The sequence below is a fragment of the Aythya marila genome (genome assembly GCF_965140915.1).
Source record: "Aythya marila genome assembly, chromosome: 16".
NCBI classification, from domain to species: domain Eukaryota; kingdom Metazoa; phylum Chordata; class Aves; order Anseriformes; family Anatidae; genus Aythya; species Aythya marila.
Genome location: NC_139057.1, coordinates 7,892,701 through 7,910,489, shown reverse-complemented (window position 1 = coordinate 7,910,489; position 17,789 = coordinate 7,892,701). Strand labels below are relative to the sequence as shown.

General features: G+C 40.0%; 1 protein-coding gene across 2 annotated transcripts in view; it reads right to left on the bottom strand.

The window, feature by feature from the left end:
* Positions 1-17,789, bottom strand: part of ATP9A (ATPase phospholipid transporting 9A (putative)) — a 61,137-nt gene that overhangs the window by 25,365 nt on the left and 17,983 nt on the right. Inside the window, exons 5-14 of one of the 2 annotated variants that reach the window (XM_082773558.1) lie at positions 16,151-16,209; positions 15,244-15,295; positions 14,572-14,666; positions 13,214-13,294; positions 11,796-11,871; positions 8,773-8,849; positions 8,009-8,169; positions 7,115-7,257; positions 6,211-6,323; positions 3,101-3,313 (exon numbers count right to left, since the gene is read on the bottom strand). In XM_082773558.1, the coding sequence (XP_082629684.1) occupies positions 3,101-3,313; positions 6,211-6,323; positions 7,115-7,257; positions 8,009-8,169; positions 8,773-8,849; positions 11,796-11,871; positions 13,214-13,294; positions 14,572-14,666; positions 15,244-15,295; positions 16,151-16,209 (1,070 nt within the window). The remainder of the gene's footprint in view (positions 1-3,100; positions 3,314-6,210; positions 6,324-7,114; positions 7,258-8,008; positions 8,170-8,772; positions 8,850-11,795; positions 11,872-13,213; positions 13,295-14,571; positions 14,667-15,243; positions 15,296-16,150; positions 16,210-17,789) is intronic. The other variant, XM_082773559.1, reaches the window with a different exon arrangement.

Genomic DNA, 17,789 nt, shown 5'->3' with positions numbered 1-17,789 from the left:
TCAAACCTCCTGGAAGAAAAGCCCAGCGCACAGTAGCAACTGAAGAGCAGCAGAGGATACCTGCTATGCTGCACACATCATACTGCAAACTAACTGCATTTCATTGTGTGCCACCACTCATTTCGGATGGCCCTGAGACCACAAAAAGGCATGTCGGCAGAAGGGGAAGAGTAATGAAGGAAATCCCCCCCCTCCCTTGCTGCTGAGCCCAGGAGCACTACTTCTTTCAGCCCTCAATGGCCCTCCAGGTGAAGCCCATTCAGCACGGGGAAGTGGGGCTGACCCCTTTTAACTTGCCACCTCCCAGCCTCTGCAGTGCTTCGCGAATTACCAGAGAGGAAAAGTGATATCATTTTGAAGTGTTCCCATCAGAGCCACTGCAAGCACTGAAATTACCGTCCCCATTCACCACAAAGCACAACGTGCTCAGCCCTGAACACTGCAGGATGACACCAAGGACAACAGGCCACCAGTTCTCCTGCAGGGCCGGGGCATCTGGCCAGGCAACGTGCTTCCAGAGTGGCATGGGCCAGAAAAACTTTACTCCACACCCCATAAATCGCTAACTGGAAGGCTCCTGGTCACAGCAAAAAGATGCGAAACATGGAAGATGCAAAGATACGTTGACAGCTTTAACCAGCATGGAAACCACTCATACATCTTTTCATGAGCCCATGCTGACTGATGAGGAGAAGTCAGCAAGGTTCCTGAGAGCTCTCTGGGAGTTCGTAGCTCTGTCCTGGCCAAGTCAGACAAAGATCCGCGCATTACAGAGCAGAGCAGCTATGGGAGCCCGCCGTACCATCCCCTCAACTTTGCTCTTTCTGACAATTAAATTACCCAAGCCACCACCGAAGTGGATATCGACTAATAAATTTCATTCCAAAGGGACAAATTGATCCTTCTGTGCTATGAGTTGCTCTACAAACGTCCCATTTAGGGTTGCCTAGGCACACAGACAACAGGCAGAAACCCATTGATTGGAGCACCCTTTCATGTCCTGGCAGCTGTGGTGGGCTGTCAGGGTTAAAGACTGTTTGCCCAGGAATCCCAGGCACTCTTATCTCTGATCAGATTATATCTATTTCATTTCCCCTGTTAGTTACTGTATGGCTACAACTGACACGCTTGCAGAGCCCCAAGGCTGTAACTGATACCTGAATAAAGATACTTCAAGTCTTCTAAATAGCAGTGTGCACAGGAAACAAATTTAGGAAATCCTGCTTTCTGTTACAGGAAATGAATCCTATGCCAACTGGTAGAAATTACCCTTGCTGTTAAAGTAAAGAGAATACAAGTTTTTGTACTCATTTCATAAACTGACCTTCCCTGCCATGGTAATATTTTATTGATATAGAATTTCAAAGGCTGGCTTTAACAGGAGTCCAAAGCCATTCCCCTACAGGGAATGTTATTTAACAGCATCACTCTCTTCTCAAGGACTTGACTTGTGCTGATCCTGCATATTGTAGCATCTAGTATGACATACACAGAGCACGTCTAAACAATATTTGTATATTTAAGACTTACAGACGAGATTTCCTCAATGCAGCAAAGCATATCTGATTTCTGAACCCACTGTAATTCTCTACTTAAAACACCACAAGAAAGAAAAAAGAACTTAAACAATAATGTTGGTAGGATTAGTTATCATGCTACAGTAAAATAAACAAACAAACAATAATCCCTTAGGTATTTGAGACAAATTGCTCCATAAATATTTTAAAGACAGAATAATATAAAGCAAAAAAAGGAAAAGAAAAATCACTGACTTCACTATATACCACAGCACACATGTAAATAAACAGAGGATTGCACAAAAATAGCCAGTAAATGCTTTAGGGGAAAAAAGGAAAGAAAAAACTTAAATACAGATCACAAAAATTACCATCTGGAAATCATTCAGATCTCATTTCAATCCAAAGGCAGTTGCTTTCTGTAAAGCTGCCTTCATGGGGGAAAGCAACACATTAGAGGAGAAAAGCAGGTAAGCAAAACACAAGACTTGGGTCATGGTGTGGGATCTGCTCACCAGCTCAAAGCAGGGAGGGGTAAGCATTTGTTGTCACTGTAGGCATACCAACGGAGTGGGGGGAAAAAAAAGCAAAGATAGTGGTTTTGCATAATACAGAGAAGACCACATTCTATGAAATTAATGAATTGCATGCTTGGGTAGAAGAACACCACAAAGAATATTCTGAATGGCACAAAATGTGGAGCCTAACTCTGTATGCCAGTCTTTCAGTAATACATGCACTACAATCTCAGAAACCTATCCATTTGAAGATTTTTACCTATACATTGATTTTTATGCAAACAATTTCTCATCTTTAACTATAAGGAAAGCTACTTTCTCTTCTGATGTCAAGGGTGAGAAGTTTATTTCCAGAGGGAATTTTGTTTTATTTGAGGCAATACATGGAAGAATCCTCCAAATGTAGTCCAATGGCCAATAGGACCTCAGTAGGATATTATGAAAAGTTTAAAACTTCTGTCTTTCAATGGCATAAACCAAATGTACAAGTTACTAGATAAATTGTTTTAGCATAGTTGCACTCAAGAAGATGCATCACAATAATCATACTATTTTTTCAAATATTGCAGAGTATGGCAGAGAGCACTGTATCATCCATTATGTACTCAGTCTGCTCTGTAGAGTGCCCAGTAAGAGTCTCCATCAATCCTCTGCAAATTTCCCCTCTGCTGTACCACTACACATAGCCCAGGCTGGACTAGGTGCTGATGGAGAAATGGCACAGCACAGATTTGCTCCAAGACCAACTCTGCTTCACTTTGGTTATCCTGCAGAGCTAACTCAGGCTCCAGGTCTGTCCCATCTGCACGGCAAGGGATGCCTCCCGGGTAAGACATGAGACCCAGCAAGACTTCCAACTTTGAACTCTGTCTGGAAGTTTGAACACACTGCCAATGAGGGACAAGCTGGCTGATGAGAGTGGTCCAACCACCTTCCACAAGTTCCCAAGACACCATTGCCAATAATTTGCTAAGCGTTGTCAGAGGAACTTAAAATACTGACCTACAAAATACATCCTGGACAAATCACGAGTGCAGAAACATGAACCAAACTCCGCAAACTGACCTCATCAGGACTAGAGGCCTGGTACACCCTGCAGGAGTCCTCGTAGTGTCTTTCGGCTTCAGCCTGGTCTGTCACCCCATTGGACTCATACACCGGCGTCACGTTGTGGCACAGCGCAATTGCCTTCACGGCCTCGTGCACTCGGCTGCTCATGGTTTTACGCACCTTGGTGGCTAAGGTAAGGCCTTTCACAGCAGGTGGGTCCTGAGATTGCTTTAAAAAAAAAAAAAAAAAAAAAAAAAAAAGAATAAAGAATAAAGTCTTATTGGAGAGAAAAAGATTCAAACTGAAACTTTACTTCAGTGAAGAGTATATATGTACTATAGTAGTTTTGCAGACTCTTCTGTCCCTTGGAATGAGATGTGCTCACTGTACTCTAACTCTGACCAGGAATACACTAATTCAATTTATGTATCACAATTAGTGGTGGAGGAAGGTGCCCACAAAAAATTCACCTAAATTTTTAGAATGGTACGTGGAGTAAATGGGCCGTAGTTGCAGATGTATCAAACACCAATGGATGCAAGATCAAAGTCAGAAGACTTGATGAAACCACTCTTTGCTCCACAAAAGACCAATGGCTCTGAAAGTTTTGCCTCAGCTAGGTTTCATGCGCGAGAGCATATAATTGCTGAAAACAGAAAACAGATGACTTGTATGGACCTAGAAAATCTTAATTACATTCATTTAATTTTTAATACTATTTTTAGTATCAGAATGGGACTCTTCAGATAATTGCACAATTACTAAATTATCCTGGTTGAAGAGGGGACACACAGTGATCTAGTTTCCTGGTCTGTTAACCTTTAGTGTCAAGAGGACAAAAGTTTCGCTTCCAGGTCAAAGGGCACAACGTGGTAAAAATAAGAGCACAGAATAAGAACTACAGTTCAAAATGAATCATTGCCTGCAAATGCTTCTCATTATAAGAAATCTGACTTTGTAATGATAAACGTTTTATGAGACACGTCCTTTACCAGTGTAATTCCACATGCTACTTTCCACATTCTAGTGATTAGGACACACAAGATTTTCAAATTTACTGTTGCAGCTCATCAGCACTGTTGCAACAGGCTTTAAACAAACCAAACAATAGCAAACCCTCAGCTCAAGTACATTTAGATTGATGTACAACTATTCACATACTGGACTACTCACAGTCATCACAACATTCTTAACAAATATTGAATAGTTTGGCAAATAATTAACCAGTAGTCAAGTTTTCTCTGGAGATTGAATACAAAATGATGGCAAATAAATCTGAAGTCTGTTTTTGTTTTTTTATTACGTTTTTGTTGTTGTTGTTGTTGTTTGTTTTGTATTTAGCAAAAAATGTACAGTTCAGTCATTTAAGGGTCTCAACAACAAGAGAAGAAGCAGATGCTATTAAGGGCTGTGAAAGCAGAGGAGGGAAAGAGAGAGATGGCTACAGGAGTTAAAAGCTACCTGAGACACATGTCAGTGAAAAAGATAATTGCTCAAAATACCAAGTATTTAGCAATCATAATATGCATGGTTAAAAGGATACAGTAGCCTGACAGTCTGCCCAGAAAAAAAGTTAGGCCACCAGACAGATTACTGAGGTCAAGGAAAAATGCTGTATATCTTTACCACCTTGAACAAAATCAAAAAATAAAAATCCTATTTATGGTAGTGCCCTTTTCCAGGCAAGAATGTTGGCTTCATGTTTCAGTTTGTTGGGTTACAGAAAATGCACTTGAGTCTAAAATCTCTAGAACGAAACAAGAAAAATGTGACATGAAAAATCCAGTTCACAGGTACCTTGAAAACCACTTCTGTGGTTTCTGTAGGAACGAAGCAATACCACAACTATTGAGAAACGAAAATGCTTGAGACACAATGCAGGACTAGCAACCCATCACTAACCTCCACAGATTGCATCTGTTGAATCACATTTTACAAAAGAAAATTCAATTGTCATTAAGTCACAAAAAAGTTAGAAATAACTGCAGTTGCAAAACCAGCTATTAGCAGAAAATGAAAAATAATGCTTCCATGATTACATTATTAACGACAATTCTTAAATCTTAAATAAGTACTGCTCAGAGGGGTGGCTGGAACACCAGCTGTTGACAGCTGATCCCTCCCCAGCCAACGGTATTACAATCTTTTTAAGTAAAAGTTCATCTATAAGAAAGAACAGCATGCATCTATATGAAATTTCAGCTGATAAGTGTCCACTGTAACATGCTAAGGAAATACAGTTTGCTGGTCCAGACAGATCTCATGGCACTATCTGGTTATCAGGTAAAACTGAAATAAATTCTAATAAGTTATTCTTAAAATAATTCTGAAATAAATTCTAAGAATAAATTTAATTATTTCAGAATAAATTCTTTATTCTGAAATTAATTCTAAGAATTTATTCTTAGAATTTCATCCAAAGATGAAGACTTCTTGGATGCTCACTCATCCAGTTACACTGAAAGAGGAATGCACGGGAAAGATTTCCAAACCAGGATTTTCCTGTTCTATGCTTTATATCTTGACTTTCCTGTCTTCCTTAGCTATAGCTATTTCTCAAAGCACACATCAGTTATGTGCCATATGAGACTTCTAGAAGCCACTGGTGCACTGTTGAAAGAATCCCACTTTCACCATTTTCTTTTTTAACCACCTGGCCTAGAGCAGCAGCAATGGCCCACTGTTCTCTGTTACTGCTTATTGAATACTGATGGCTCCTCTTCCTTTACACAGCCTTTCAAACAGCAACTTAATCCACTATCCATCACCCTATCAATTTTCCCGTGAAGCAAATGGTGTGGCTGCTGTAAGTGGTAAATGTCTAAATAAAAGTATGCTATCTTATGATCAGACCTCAGTAACAAGACACAGGCACCTATGCGTGCTTACACTTACAGGCCCATGCAAGTGCTGTGGCAATTGGACTTAGAAAACTGGTGGATGTGAAATAACCAAAAAATGTAGCATGCAATCAGGCTAATATGTTTGGATTAAGCACCCAATGGTCTTCAGACTTCTCCAAAAAAATAACATTTAATAGGCAGGTCCCTGACATGTTAATTCACCGTTAGCCCAGCAATCTGGAAAACTTTAACAAAGAGTTAAAAAATCCAATTTAATTTTACCTGGGTGTATATACTGAATATGTGGCTCTGCACTTCATCCATGGAGTCCAGGCCATAAGCCACCGTGCCCAGATGAAGTCTCTTGAAGACCATCTCATTCTGCGTAAGCGTTCCTGTAACAGAAGCAGCACCAACATGGAACATGAACCAACGTGTCTATCCCCAGGGCACGTTCTTGTCCTTGCTGTATCCCAACTCCAAGAGGAAATGGTCCAGAAGCTGAGTCAGTCACTTCACAAGGCTCTCAGCACAGACTGAGACCAAAGGTGATGGTATTAAAAATCTCAGGGCACAATCTCCTGGGAAGTTGTGGTGCACATCACTGTCCCAGTAAGAAATAATGAGATCATTCACCCAAAACTTGATGCCAGAAAGAGTGGCAGCTGTAGCTCTGGTCCTGCTGGAACCAAAGAAAATTTCTGGGAACACCTTCAACAGAACCAGGAGTTTATGTCAGACAAAGCTTTTTTTTTTTTTTTTTTTTTTTTTTTTACAGATTAGTCCCTTGTAATCAACTTAACTGTAAAAAGTGAGGATAGCAGCAGGCAGACTGATCGTATGTTTCTGCCCAAATGTGTAACTTATCTTCATCCAGCTTTAAAAATTAACTCTAAAAGTTGATTTTGATTTTAAGTCTAACCTCTACTTTTGGTTTAATATCACACTTGAACCATTTTTTCAAGTAGCATAGTACTCGTGTCCTCTCTTATTTATGACATGTTCAGAAAAACAACAAAAATTCAAAAAATATTTTAAACTGATGAAATCATATTGTCAAAGTGGCAGAAAGTGCGTATTTCTCCCAACCCAAAGAAATCCTACATTATGATCGGTGGCTAGTCAAAAACATAACAAAAAAGAACAACTCAACCACAACTCAAAACTGGATTTTCTACATAGATACCTGTTTTGTCTGTGAGCAAATAGGATATCCTCCCCAGCTGCTCAGGTATAGTGCTGGATCGAACCACAGTCCCAGGGATTTTGGAATCTCTGCGGATCACCCAGCTATAGACAATTTTCCCCATGTCCAGATTCACACGCAAACTATGCAGGAGGAATGGGAAAAAGAAAAAGGAAGTGTATCTGCATTAAAACTTTGGAAAAAATCACTGTGAATTGTGACAATGCAATAGAAGGCCAGGCCTTCCATACTGAGCTTGAGCAGCCAAAGAGGGAATTTAGGGAGAAGTATATTCAAAATGAGTGGTTGGGTGGCAGATGGGGAGAACTGCGCACTGCTGCAGTGGTACTGTGATTCAAAAGGATATATGACAAAATTACATTGAGGACAGACAATTTGAGAGGATGATGGACTCAGACGCATAAGGACAGTGTGATTGATAAGCAGACAGCAGGTTAAAAATGCAAGTGAAACAAATCCCTGACCTACACTGGAAATAACAATCTGCTTATTAATATAGCACAATTAAATATTAAAATTTCAGCCCCTTTTTAAAGGCAGTTGGATCCTATTATGCTACATGCTATATAAATCTCTCTCCTCTATTTTTGCTCTTATCAGAGTAACCAGGCAGCCTGAACACAGAAACAGGTGCCTTAAATGACTAATCTGCAGCCTAAATTAGAGAGCACAGACAGCAAACAGGCTAAAACACTAAACAAATTCAGCAGAAACAACAAAACAACTTTTAACAGTAATTCGATTTCTATTTCTAAATTTATTTAGTTGTCAAATGAGGAACACACATGACTTTACATGACTGTTCACATCAGAAGTGTGGAGGAGGATGCAGAGGAAGCAGTATCTTGCTGGAAGAACTAGCAATTGACTCACCTAATAGGAATAATGTTTGAGAACAGGAGGAGAAATCTTATGATCTGAAGATACCAACGGCCAGCAAAATGCTGAAGGGCCACCATGACAAGCGAGACCACGACAAGAGCCCCAAACAGGATCTTCGTAAGACAGTTCACTTCCAAATCAAAGAGACCGATCTAAAGAATGAAATTGAGACATTTCAATCACACTAGCGAAGGTGTTAGTTCAATTTAGTATTCACAAAGAGAATGAGCTGCTATATCCAACGAGCTGTCTCTCAACAGTCATTAACTTTTTTTCACATAAAACACTACAAACATATTTAAATTTATAAACGATACTGTTCCAGCTTACTAAATAAGAGCTCCATCCTTTGGAAGCTGAGGAGTGCATGAAGAGGTGTGAAAGACTCATGCTGTCAAAAGCTGCAGACTATATAAATATCCCCACACCTTGTCTTAACTTTGCTATAATGTAAAAAATGCAGCAAAATCAGCCTTCCCATTCTGTCTGGGTCTATTTTATTATAACCATAGAAAATAGAAGTGTTACCATTGTCAAAAAGTGAGCAGATACTTGTAGTTAGGATCAAAAAAATAAAATATGTCTCTGATAATGGTAACTATCTAAATCATAGGTTGGAAGATATAAATCATTTGTAGGATGTTGTTCCTACAGTCTGTACACATAGCCTTTGGATTTATATATATATTTTTTTAATTATAAATTTCTGCCCCCTTTTATTGTAAGATAATAATTAGTTATTATCCTTACCCTACCTTACTTCTTGGGTTTGAAGTATTCATCACACTTCGCAATTCCCTTCCAGTGTAGAGGACAACTCCCACAACAGTACCTGAACAAAACATGCATTAGCCTAAGAAAAACAATCTCCACTTGTTTTATCTGCAAAATGCTTGTTAAATACAGAGGCTTGGCAGTTGAAATGGACTTTTAGCAGGTTAATTTCTAACGCAATAACAATCAGACTAGAAAGGCCAGTACTTGAAATATAAAATCCATGAAAACAGATGCTGAACTGAAGACATCCTACTAGAAGTCAGCAAGTCTTCAACCACACTGCCCTTATGGTTGGGCTTGTTCCAGCTGGGTTGGACAGACTGCAGCAACTAAAGAGCATGGAAAGAGAAATCAAGAGTTTTGCTCTCTTGGCTCCTCAGTAACCCCTTCTGATGTAAGCTGTTGTTCCTCAATATCAATAAAAGCTGCTGAGGAAGGAGGATTTCTTGTGTTTTCTCCCACTATTTTGAACCTCACTCAGGTGCTAAGTTTGCCTTACTTCAGATAGTGGTCCTCCATTGTAAGAGCATCTAAATTAGTGCTCTGGACTGTAGTTGTTCTTTATTGGTGCAGTCTTCCACAATCTTTTGGTAATTTTATCTTTAAGGTAATTCTATCTGTAAAAGCTTTTAAAAATCTACGTTTTAGTTTAAATTAAGTATTTGTTTAATAGCAGAAAGGCAAATCATACCAACTCCCACCTTACTGCAACAGATGGAGCTGCTGGGAGCCCATCTATGTATTTTAATGCTATGTCCCACAGTTTCTAAAGAGCTCTCTTTTCTTCCTGCAGAAATACAATACAGTTTAGTACCATAAACCACTGTTTTTCTACAGGTTTCTCTTAAAGCCTTTGCAAAAAGCCATCGAGAAAAAGCTAGCTACAGTCAAGAGTTTAAAAGCTGCTATTGTGCTATTGCCAAAGTCAAAGTTTCTAGCAGAAAATTTTAGGAGTCTATAAAAATGGATAAAAACAACAGTGGGGAAACAAAAAAAAGAAGCACTGTTGTTCTGTTGTTAATACATTGCCATTTTATACTCCACTATTCCCCTGCTCCCATTAGCAACAGAAGTTTTAGCAAGCTGCAAGTGAATTATTATCAAATAAGAATAATTCAAAAGAGGTGGTTTCTAAAAATGCTGGGAAACATTCCTTTGGAAAAAAAAAAAAAAAAAACAACAACAACAACAACAGAAAAAACAGCACAACAAGAAGTCACTGGAACCAGATGGCAGGAGGTGGTAAGATCATCACAATTCAAATCAGCAGATGGCACAGCTACTCCAAATCAACTGCAAACAGTCAGAGTCAGACCCGCTCCTACTACAGCAGCAGATGGAGAAAGTCACATAGCTCTGCTTTATCTTACAAGCAAAGGCTGCCCCAGTGAGATGGCATCACTATGACTTGACAGCTTTTGCTTACAGAAGAAGAAAAATGATATCCACACTTTCTCCAAACCAATAGGTTTTCCTTACAGAAATGACCTCCACCACGCTATTTATTATTGCCACAGGAAAAACACAACTGAATTTAAATTGATCAAGTCAGCTGAAATAAGGGGAGAAACCTACCAGGGCTAGAAAACAGCTTGAAGACATGCTGGTATGTGTATAAATAGTGTTTCTAATCATTTTATGGCTATCCAAAACAGACTTCATTGTACAAACCAGCTGAAATTACAAGAACATCTGCAAACATTATTCTTACTAGCTGAACTCCAAAAGATATCTATCTACAAATAACTTTGTTCATACTCAGAAAGGAGGGTTAGATTTCACCCTCAGCAGGCTGGCTGGGAGCTTGGCTCAGGGCAGGACAGCATCTCCCTCCCATCAGCCGCACTGCTCGTGGTAGCACACACATGCGCTATGCTCAGCTGTGGCACAAAAGCTTCCAAGGAAGAGGTAAGAAAGTCCATGTGGGAAAGGGGGCTGCAGGAAAAATTGCCATTCAAGTCAGAATCACAAGGAAAGTGGCTTTCCTTTCAAATGTATTTGTTCCAAAGCAGGATGGACTGAGGCTCATGAGTTAAGCAGCCTGTTCGGTATGTGAAACTTCCAGTCCCGATGCATCTGAGTGGTTTTACACTCAGAAGGGAGGAAGGCAGGTTACCTACTGCATAACAATTACTCATCCCTAAATATAATTTACTTGACTAAATAACACTTGGCCAACTAGATTTTTATGACCCTTTGGTCACATCCTGTGACAATACTGAGATGTGTTTCAACTAGGAGTCTAGGTAGGGGTAGATAGAAACATACAGGTATAAAATCTATTTATTATATTCTGGTTTTAAAAAAGAGCAAATCAAAATCTTTTCGATGCTTCATGAAGCCTTTTGAAGTTCCTTCTCATTGTTATTAATTCCATATACACCTTGGTACAGCACTCTTAAGTCCCTCCATTCAACAGCTTCAAATCCAGCACTGCATTACAGAATTTCACTCTTCTCCAGCTACTGTCCTGTAAATCTTGCAGGCATGCTAGGCAGGAGAAGAGCAAGGCTTTTACTTTGACAGGCCTCTGCAAGAGAGCATTGATTAATCTCAGGCCTTGTGAGCGTATTGTATACATATACAAAAATGTGTCAAAGATTTTATTTTTTTCTTTTTAAAAATACGTAAGACAAACTCAATGGAAGCAGTTACCTGGAAATCTTTCATCTTAGCTTCTGTTACCAGAATCTATTTGACACCATTTCTGTTACAGATTAGGATGTCAATGCAGAGAGCAATTAAGTGCTATTCTGGTCCTAGATGCTAAAGAAGTGCCCAAAGGCCACTCCAATTCTTTCTCATCTAGGAATGTCCAAGAGGCAATTAGACGTCAGTCTTGCTCCCCAGAGGTGTTAGGACAAGTGGGAAACCTCACTCTGACTGCTAATTTCTCCAACTGACAGAGATTATTCCATTACAAAAAGACCTTTAAAAATTGTTAACATATTCCCTTAAAAAAAAAAAAAAAAAAAAAAAAAGACACATGCCTCCATCTTACCTGATGCAATCACTGTGCTGGCCCATAGAGTATTTTCTATGCTTAAACTTTCATTCACGGAAGGGTCACTGTCCTCCTACAACAAAAATAAAAAAATGTCAGTAATTGAAAAGACTATTGGATGACAGAGTTACACAGGGGTGTTTGGAGAGGGATGCTGGGGGAATTGATAGAGAGCTCCTAGATAAGATGGAGGATTTTCAAAAACAGTTAAACCTATGTCTAGGTTAAAAACCAACTTGATTTTACTGGAGAAAGGAAGGGGTGGAAAAAAAAATCTATTAAGAAACATGTTCCTGCTGAAGGACCCTGGGAATCAGAAATGAGAAAGGGATTTGTCAGGAGCTCACCAGGGACTACAGGGAAATGTATTCCTCACTTGGTCCATGCAGATTAATAGCATTTTGCCTTCTGCTGTGAGATCTCACTGAGATCCAATTTGGACTGCTCAGTGATGCCTGGAAACTTGTCTGATGCATGCCAGAGAACAGTTTCAAGAAAATCTGATTCCTCTTAGGCACCAAAAGACTAATTCTATGGGACTGTACTTTTGCATAAGAAAGTAAATTAATATATGCCCAGGGTTTATACAACATATATACAACCTCACTAAGCCACTCAAACTTCTAATCCATACTACCGCCATTAATCAGATTAAACCATGCCTCAAAGTTAAAAAACTTACAATTTTGAACTGAAATACTAGCAAACAACTTCTAAAAGCTGTAACTGTCTCCCATTTGTTACAAAAACATTTGTCCTCTGAAAATTCCCCAAGGGTACTAGATGTATTTCTTAATGTTTTCATAATCCCAGTGAGAGGGGAGGGGAGGAGAGAGGGAAAAAAACAAAAACACCACAACCTTTTGCCTCAAATAGGCACCACATCTTCAAGTCAAAAGATAGATATTCTCTGATATTTCACAGAGAGTTTGAGCCACTGCCCTCTGAGGGCAGATATAACTAAGTTCACACAGGTTGCATGCAACAACTGAAGGCAAAAGAAAAAAACAATTGACTCACAATTAAGACTGATCTATCTAAGAACCTCTGCTTTTTCACCAGTAAACAATTTTAACCCTGCAGTGATTGTGGTGGTCCAGATTTCATTCTGAACACCATGCATGTGTAACTACCAATCTTAGTCCAAATGTTCAGACCTAATACTTTAAGAGTAAGAACCCTAATCTTAAACAGTCTATTATGTTGTTTCCAAGTCAAAGCTTCAATAAGCATATTTTTATGTCAGATTTATTACATGTATTTTATGGAGGGTGCAAAAACAAAAACACAGAAAGGGTACAAGGAATGACAAGACTTCACCACTTCTCCAAAAAAAGTCTGGCATCCTGTGATTCAGCAGGTTTGCACAGAAAACACTACATACATTATTTCAAGCATATCTAAGTAGGACTTACCCTTGTGAAGGTCCCCACAAAATTATGTATATCAATATTGGGCTCTTCTGCATATACATAGGATCGGATTTGCAGTAGGTCCTAAAAACAGACATGTTTTAGCAGGCAGTTAGATAACCACATTTTAATAATGTACCAATGTTTCTAAAAAAATACTTTGAGCAAGAGTTACTTAATCAAGTTAAGATAATAATTAAATTATACTCCTTACTTGAGTTCAACTGAGAGAAAATACAACTGTTATACCAGCTTTACTGAAAAGTACTTATCCGAGAGTATTTATTGCAATGATAACAAAGGCTCCTGGGAACTACTTAGTTGTTGGTGCCCCATACAAGCAATTTCAGCCTGAATAATGAAGCTAGCCTAAAACACTTACTACTATTTATCAAAAAAAGATTTGGATTACTTTTCCAAGGCAACCAAGGAACATCCTACCACTAGGTATTTAGTTTGAGATGCTAGTGTCACTGGGAACAGTTCTATGGTGACAAGGAGATATGCCAGTTCTGAAAAGAACATTCACTGCTGACTCCTACACTCATGAACTATTCACTCCATGCAGAGAATGTTTCTCTTCAAAGCCTTAGTATAAAATAAACTTCTTGTACTTTTTACAGACAGAACATCAATAAAACAGGTACACAGATTCTCCCCCCCCCTTTTTTTTTTCAACACAAACTTCTTTAACTACAGAGTAGTCAGAGTAAACCACTTTAGCTAGAGAGTAGTTTAGTTAGGGAACAGAATGTTTAATGGAGGTTGTACACTCATTTCAAATCATGCAGTGGAGCATCCATAGTGACAATTCCGCCTTTTTTGATGGAGAGTAATGAAAGCTTTATTTCTGAATCCATTTCATTAAATCGGATGACTTGTGTCTCAGTATACTGCACTCCAGTGAATGAAAGGGGGACTTTAAGAAGAACAAGGATACGTATGCCGCAGTAAGACCTACCCTGTAGTAAGTTACTGCAATGGTGTCTGGAAAGGAAAAAGAAAACAGGAGCACCCTGCCATGAGTCACCTGCTGCTGCAAAGCCACTCCCTAGCTGCCAGCCCCAGCGCCCTTCTGTCCATGCAGCTTTGCAGTGACAGCTGCGTGGCACCCAGACACCCTGCTTCACCTTACCTGACATCTTGCCTGCAGCTCAGGAAGAGCTGGTTTACCCTTAGTTTCAGTACCAGACACTCTTTACTGCCAGAGCTAACCTGGAACATGCACTGAGCCCTGTGCAAAGGAATGCTAAATTAACCCGCTTCTCGAAGCAGCCCATTAACTGAAGCACCTGAACACTTTGCAGGAAAATCAGACATGCATATTTAACAACTAGAGTATTTTTAATAAAGCAGCTTACAGAAGCAGTTGGCAATCTCTGAGTACAGGTAACTGGCAGCCGCAGTTTCCAGTCTGTCTCACCATCCAGTTGGTCAGTGCGGAGGAAGCAAGACCCTGGGGAATTTCAACAACAGTTGGTGCTCTTTCTAGAGCTTTCTTATGTACACCTATAGCTCATGAAATGGTTTTGTTTCTAGCACACTTATTTCTTTGGTATCTGATTTAAAGTAGTACTTATTAATAAGGTAAGAATCAAGGAATTATATTCTTGCATCTCACATCCGTTTCCTTCCACTAGTCCAAAATGCAGTGAGATTCTGCACTGTATCTTTAAGACATTTTAAATATTCTTATTAGTCATTATGTTTTGTAAACCTTCCAATCAAGCATTTCCTTATCCCACACTTGACAAAACAAACCTGAACAGCAAGTAAAATGATTTACATCTATAATGCACAGCATTTTGCAATCCCATTCATTTACTCTGGGTTCAAATAACTACATTCTTGGATTAGCAAACAAGACCAGAGTGTAACATCCTGAAAACTGGCGGTCCATCAAAGCCTTTGAATTCCCGGTCGCTCCAAAATTTTACTATTATCTATTTCTTTCACATTTCCAAAAGATAATTTTCTCTAAACAACCAGTGAAAGGTTAATGGCTATTTTGACAATTGGTTCCAGATGTTTACCATTCTTCTCCGACGTCCTCAGGAAGATCATGTCAGCAGGGACCCGCTGGTTCTGTTACAAGAAGAAAGGCCATTATTGTGCATAGACCCTGCACGCGTGTGCAGCCTTCTTCCACAGCCCCAGTGACAAGCAAAGGGGCTACGGAGGAGAAAGTATTTCTTTGTCAGACTGAAGGTTGGTATTCATTTTGCTTTGAATCCTAAATTTGCTTCCCTGCAGAATAATAACTGGTGCCAGCTCCCACTGACCAGACTGGCCAATGTCTAGGTTTACAAAAGAGCTAGTGAGTAATTCTAGAAGAAGAAATTTTAAACTAATGCCGGCTTCCCTCCGAGAAGCCCTATGCCAGAAGAAAGCAAGTATCTGAAATCTACAGGTACCAGCTCTTTTTTTTTTTTTGGACTGAATATGTTCATCCTTCATCAGTTTTAGAGAACACGGATATTTGCACGGAGTGTGCGTGTAAAGAAAATAAATTGAGGAAAAAAACACAAACTTGTACAAAAGGGAGAATATACTTGTACACTCCAGTGCCTGCAAATGGATCCCTCTCCCCGTACTTGTGTTGGTTACACCAAACAACATCTTGATGTTGCATTTGTATCAGGCATTTAACCCCTGTCCAACAGTCAAAGGTAAGGGCCAGAGAGTCTTTATCTTGCTATAGTGCAATTGGAAAACACAGCTTATGCACAGATTTGCTCTCATTTTTAAGGACAACGATGCTGTTTCCAGGGCCAGGGGGAAAAAGGGAGAGACCTTGAAAAGTGATTAAATATCATAACGAACGTTCAACACTCAATATTCTGAGCCTACCATAAAACAAATATGACTTCAAAATATCTCATTTTCAAAGGTCTTGCAAGAAACATACTTTACAAAAAAGATAGACACGTAGAGGCTAACCTTTTCAACAATGATGAGATCGCCTACTTGTATATTAGAGCTCTTCACCTTCACAGTCCCTGCAGAGGAAAGACACCAGTACATCACAGCCACGCCTCGCAGCAGCAGGACAGGACTCGGGGTGCTGCCTGTCACCCTCTAGTGACAACTCTGACACAAGCCATCAAACCCAGGAATTTGAAAACACTTCCAGCATGCGCCAGGCAGACAATAGTGCAAACCCAGGAAAGCTACAATAGGGAACCATGAGCTCATGACCTCTCTTCCCCAAGTGGATGAAAATTTAAAGCTTAACTCTCTGAAGCAAGACCTGGAAGCCACAATTAAAAGGGGCACATCTTAAAAACCAGGCTCATTTCCTCCTGAGCCACTGCTCTCGTGTCTGGCTCAGCTCGACCTCCTCTCCTTGGCCTCTGTGCAGACACAGCCTGAACAAACCCGCAGAGCACGAGTCCCCCAGAAAACACCTACGTATTTATTTCCTTGCAGCTCTCAAGCATTTCCCAGTTGCTTTAAAACAGGGGATTAATTTCACAATTGGCTAGTAATTTCAAATCATTAGCCAGCTCTAGATTTGACTTCTCAGACTAACTAGTGATTTATAATCAGTTAATTTGAACCCTGCCTCTAAGTGTCTGTCTGTTATATTTCAACAAAAGCCTCTTTAATCTGCTGTGATTTGAGTGGAAGTGGGGGAGGCACGTGGGAGCTCACCCCGGCACGGACAACACTCCTACTGTACCTCCAAATTCAGGGGCTAACTGGCCAGATAGCAGCTCAGGGGGAAAGGAGAAGGGGGAAGGGAGGGGAGCAGAAATTAGCACAAAGCACAAAGGTCACTAGGATTTTACTACTGGCAGTCCCTTCATTAGCATCCTTCTCAGGATATGCTTCAGTGTTTCTGCTCCAAATTAACAATGAAAGCCCTTCTGGGCTCCCGGCAGCCTGCTGCTTTGGTGACACACTGCGGGCTTAACAACATGCTTCATCACTGCTGCTAATAAATGCAGACTTCCTTACATGCTGTAATTATTCCTACAAATTATAAGCAGTCATGGCCCATTTCACAAATATCTCATAGGTCTTTTGCAGATTCTGGGTTTTGCCTTCTGAGAGTTTTAGCTGAAAAAAAGTAAACAAAACGAATGCCGGGCTAAAGACATCTCTGCTAGGGCAGGAAGCATACGGGGGATTAAGAGTCCATTACGCAGGGGCTTGAAAAGAAAAGCCGCACTCCGAGAGGATCCCAAAAAGCATCCCCGGCAGTCCTCTGTATGGGCTATACAAAGTTAGGTACTCTGACACTAAAAGGGTCTGACAGATAACATCTCTTCCTCCCCTTTTAATACGGTTATTCATGAAACAACAAAAAGTGCTTTTGAATATTCTTCTGGGCAAAGGAGGGCACGAACCGAGCCCTCTGCACACAGGCACAGCAACTCCTGCGCCACTGCACTAAAAAAAGTTCTTGGCAGTACAGGTGGACTTGTTCAGCCATATTTTATGTATTTCTCTTAAAAATCACAAGGATTGAGCTGGTGACTGCCAGTATAGGCAGCACTACCTGCAGAGCTCAGGAATGGAAAATTTTGTGTCACTTAATGAAATAAATTCATGCCAGAAAATAAAATTGGGCAAA